This window comes from Monoraphidium neglectum (genome assembly GCF_000611645.1).
Source record: "Monoraphidium neglectum strain SAG 48.87 unplaced genomic scaffold scaffold00424, whole genome shotgun sequence".
In the NCBI taxonomy this organism is placed as follows: domain Eukaryota; kingdom Viridiplantae; phylum Chlorophyta; class Chlorophyceae; order Sphaeropleales; family Selenastraceae; genus Monoraphidium; species Monoraphidium neglectum.
Window position 1 is genome coordinate 9,901 of NW_014013204.1, and position 4,039 is coordinate 13,939.

Below are 4,039 nucleotides of genomic sequence, written 5' to 3' on the forward strand. Positions count from 1 at the left end.
GGGGGTGGGGGGGGGGTGTGCACACTAGTGTGTACTGTGTGAGGTATGAGTGCACATGCATGCACGCACACACGTGTGTTTTTGAGTGTGCGTGCGTGCGAGAGGGGGTGTGCGCGTGCGCGTGCGCGTGCGTGTGCGGGCGCGTGTGTGCGTATGTGCGTGCGCACGTGTGTGTGTGCATGCATGCAAATGCACAACTCCGTGGCCCCGCACGCACTCCTGTCAGTACACCCGCCGCATTCTGGCCAGCAACTGCCTCAGCTGTGGTGCCCACGATTGCCAATTACCATGCGCACACACTCTTCCCCAGAAAAGAGAACATTTTACTCAGTTCTGCCACCGTGGGTGCAGAGATGCACGGCAGCTTGGGCTCTGGGGTGGGCATGGTGAAATGGAATTTCGAGGAGGAATTCCATTACCACATAGATCATGTCGCAAGTGCTATTTGGGGCGTCGTTCATAGTCAGTAATTAACAAGTTTGATTGAAATGCCGCCTCACAATACCCAAAAGGTTCCTACCTCCACGGTTCCCTGGGTGCGCCTGCGGATCTCCTCGCCAGAGGTGGCAGGCAAACGGCGTCATAGCACCCCAAAGAGGCCAGGGCGCACATGAACCCATCTGCGCAGGCCAAGCGGGCCCCTGCTTGCACACCAGCACACCCTTTGCCGCAGCAATTCCAAGCCGGTGCGCTGTGGCGCATGGAATGTGCCCTTCCTCTCGTGCAGGCAGATGCAGCTGAGCTCTTGCCCCGAAAACCAGTCAGTCGGCTGCAAGGCGCCGCCGGCCGGCGAGCTACCCGGCTGCGGCCAGCTGCGCTATGCGCCCGTCCAGCTCCCTGATGACGTCATCCTCCCGGGAGTACAGCCCAGTGCTCAGCAGCTCGGCACGTTCCTTGAGCAGGCGCACCACCTCGCCCATTCCGCCGCCGCCGGGGCCGCCGTCCCCGGGGCCGCCGCCGCCGGCCTTGCTCGCACCGCTGGCCCCGCCGCCCTTGCTCGTGCTGCCGCCGCCGCCGCCGCCATCTCCAGCCGGGCGCCGGCCCGTTTGGGGCCCTGCAGCCTGGTCCGCGCCCGATCCCAAGGCTGCGTCCGGCCCGCAGCTGCCGCCGCCCTCCTGTGCGCCCGCTGGGCTCGCCGCCCTCGGCCCCGTCGGCAGCCGCCGCCGCCGCCGCGGCGAGCTCAGCAGGTCCACCACCTGCCACAGATCGTCGCCCGCGTCACCGGGAAGTTCACCGTCAACTCTCTCGCCCTCACCTGTCGGCGCCGATCTCCGGGGACTATGACTTCGATCGTCCTCCTCATCCCTTGCTGCGTCCGCCCGGGCGGCGCGATGCTGCGCCGCCTCCTCCCAATCGTCACCGGCGGCAAGCACGTCGTCCTTGAGCCGCCGCAGCTGCTCGTGAAGCCCCGCCAGCTCAGCGCGCCGCGCCGCCGCGAGCGCGGCCTGCTCCCCCGCCGCGGCGCGCAGCGCGGCTGCCTCGCGGCCCGCGGCGGCGGCGCCCTCCTCGTCGCGGCGACGGGACTCGGCGGCGGCGCGGGCGGCGGCCTCGAGCTGCAGCTGCTGCGCCTGGCGCTCCTTGTGCTGCGCGGCGAGCTCCCGGGCCAGCTGCACCACCTGCAAACGTACCGATGCAACAGCGAGCTTGAGCAAAAAGCAGGGTCATGAAAATGGTTGGGAGAGGGGGAGGCAGGAGGCAGGCCGCCTGCGACGCGGCGGGTTTCCAAGCACTTTTGCCGTGCCAGCGCACCTCCCCTCCTGACCACAAATGTGACCCCAGACTTGCGTTCGGATGCACAATTTTAGAAACCTCCTCAACAGTACACACATGGTCGCGTCGGTGAACACGCACATTCACAATGCCACACACACATACACACACACACACACACACACACACCACCTCCCTCCCTACACGCGCCCCGCGCGCCTGCTCCTTGTACCGCTTCTTCGCCGCCAGTGCCTTGGCGGCCCTCTCCCCCTGCTTCTCGGCCTCGCGCCGCGCCTCGGCCAGCTGCTGCTGCAGCACCCCCTCCGGCGTCACGCGCTGCTGCTGCCTGGAAGGGACACGATGGAGAGAGGCGGGGGCGCGCGGGTAAGTGGGGAATGGGGTTGGTCCGCCGCCCGCGGAACAACATGTCACCTACCTGACCAGGCGCGGCCACTCAGATGCCCCTTGCAGGCTTCCCGTGGGCTCGTGGGCATGTCAAATCAGGGCATGTTGATTCCATTCTCACTGTTCCATGCGCAAACGAATAAGCATTGATAGCGGAGCCCGCAGGGGCCCCCGCCAGGCTTCACCTGAAGTCTGCGAAAGCCGCCTCCAACGCCGCCGCCCGCGCCTCCGCCGCGACCACCCGCTCCTCCGCCGCGGCCCTCTGGCGGCCCGCCTCCGCGCAGCGGTCGCGCTCAATGGACAGCTGGTGCTCGCACTCGACCTGGGAGGTTTCCGCGGCCGCCGGCGGTCGGAGCGGCGGTTGCCGGCTGTTGCCACGTATTGTGCTGGGTCGCTTAGGAGACAGGATCAGATTGCGCCGCAGCGCCTCGCCAAAGGCCCACAACACAACAAAGAGCATAGCAGGCAACGGAGACTCAGGTGTGTGAAGCTGTCGAAATAGGCGGTGCAACTGACGTATGAGAAGGACGGTGGGGTACCGCTCGGCAGCTGCAGACCGCACAAAAATCGTCCCCTGACAGGTGTAATTGCGTGCGCACGCGCGAGCGTCGCACCCGCACCTGCAGGCGCCGCACCGCCGCCTCCGCCTCCGCCATGCGCGACGCGTGCTCGCGCTCGAGGTCTGCGCGCCGCCGGGCCAGCTGCTCGTCTGCCGCCACCAGGCGCGCCTCGCGGCCCTCTGCCGCGGCCAGCACCTGGGGCAGCGCGGATCAAAACAAGTGTTACTGGAAGGCTGAAAGTGGCTTGTCTGAACATGGTCGTGCACTGAAAGTCGGCCCTTGGGCTTTTTTAGGGGGGGAGGGCAGGGAAATGGCAGTGGGCGGCTTGGTGCTGTTCCTGTGGTTCGCGCCCTGCACTGCATGCCTCGCAATGTATCCGACAAAGCCTGACGCGGTGCATAGCAGACGAGGCTGCAAGGAGGGAGCGATCACAGCCTCATTGTCGTGGCAGGACAGGTGCACGCCCGCAAGCACCTGTCCTCGGCGCCTGCCTCGGCGACCAGCGCGCCGGCCCGCCGCGCTGCTCAAATTGACAAGCCCCGGCACGCGGTCAACGAGGGCAACCTCCTCTTAAACCCCTGTGCCCTGGCTGTTGCAGCCCCCAACCCCACCTGCTTCGCCCTGGCCTCCAGGCCCGCGTACTCCGCCCTCAGGCTGCCCATCTCCCCCTCCCGCGCCCGCTCCCGCCGCCGCCACTCCGCCTCCAGCGCCGCCATACGCTGCTGCTCGCGCTCCTGGGGGCCGCCGCGCGGCGGGCAATTTTCAGAGTGAGTGTCGGGCCCAGCGGCGAACGGCCCACGTTGCATTGTCAAGAGGTAGAGGCACAGAAACCTTCCCCAAGACAACCTTGCGGAGAACCTCCATGCGTCGCAAGGGCCTGTGCGCCGTCCTCACACATGTCTGCGTGGCGGCAGCTGCTTCCTGTCGTCTTGCAGCAACACTCCTTTGCAACAGAAGCTTCTCTGCATCCCTGGCCCCTTGAAAACTCTTGCTCTGGCAAACACACTAGCGCGCACACACACACACACACACACACACACACACACACACACATACACACACACGCACACACACACACACACAATCACAATGAACACACAAACACACATACACACACACCAGGAAAGCACATGCACACGCCCTGTGGACCCCCACACCTTGAGCTCCGCCCGCCACTTTGCCTCCTCCGCCTTCTTCCACACCTCCAGCTCCCACGCCACCAAGTACTCAGGCGCCCCCCGCGCCGCGGCCGCCTCCGCCGCCTGCGCCGCCGCATGGGGTCCTGTGACACCGCCCGCCGCCGGCTGCGGCCCGTCCGACATGGGCGCCGCCGCGGCGGGCTCGGGCGGGCGCAGGTACGGCGG

The 4,039-nt window shown here is 66.7% G+C and overlaps 1 protein-coding gene across 1 annotated transcript in view; it reads right to left on the reverse strand.

Moving 5' to 3' along the window:
• Nucleotides 1-794: 794 nt before the first annotated feature.
• Nucleotides 795-4,039, reverse strand: part of MNEG_3381 (hypothetical protein) — a gene marked incomplete at both ends in the record, with an annotated part of 7,310 nt that continues 4,065 nt past the window's right edge. Inside the window, 6 exons of the mRNA XM_014048141.1 lie at nucleotides 795-1,616; nucleotides 1,915-2,056; nucleotides 2,301-2,437; nucleotides 2,736-2,870; nucleotides 3,287-3,409; nucleotides 3,833-3,937. Coding sequence (XP_013903595.1) covers nucleotides 795-1,616; nucleotides 1,915-2,056; nucleotides 2,301-2,437; nucleotides 2,736-2,870; nucleotides 3,287-3,409; nucleotides 3,833-3,937 — 1,464 coding nt within the window. The remainder of the gene's footprint in view (nucleotides 1,617-1,914; nucleotides 2,057-2,300; nucleotides 2,438-2,735; nucleotides 2,871-3,286; nucleotides 3,410-3,832; nucleotides 3,938-4,039) is intronic.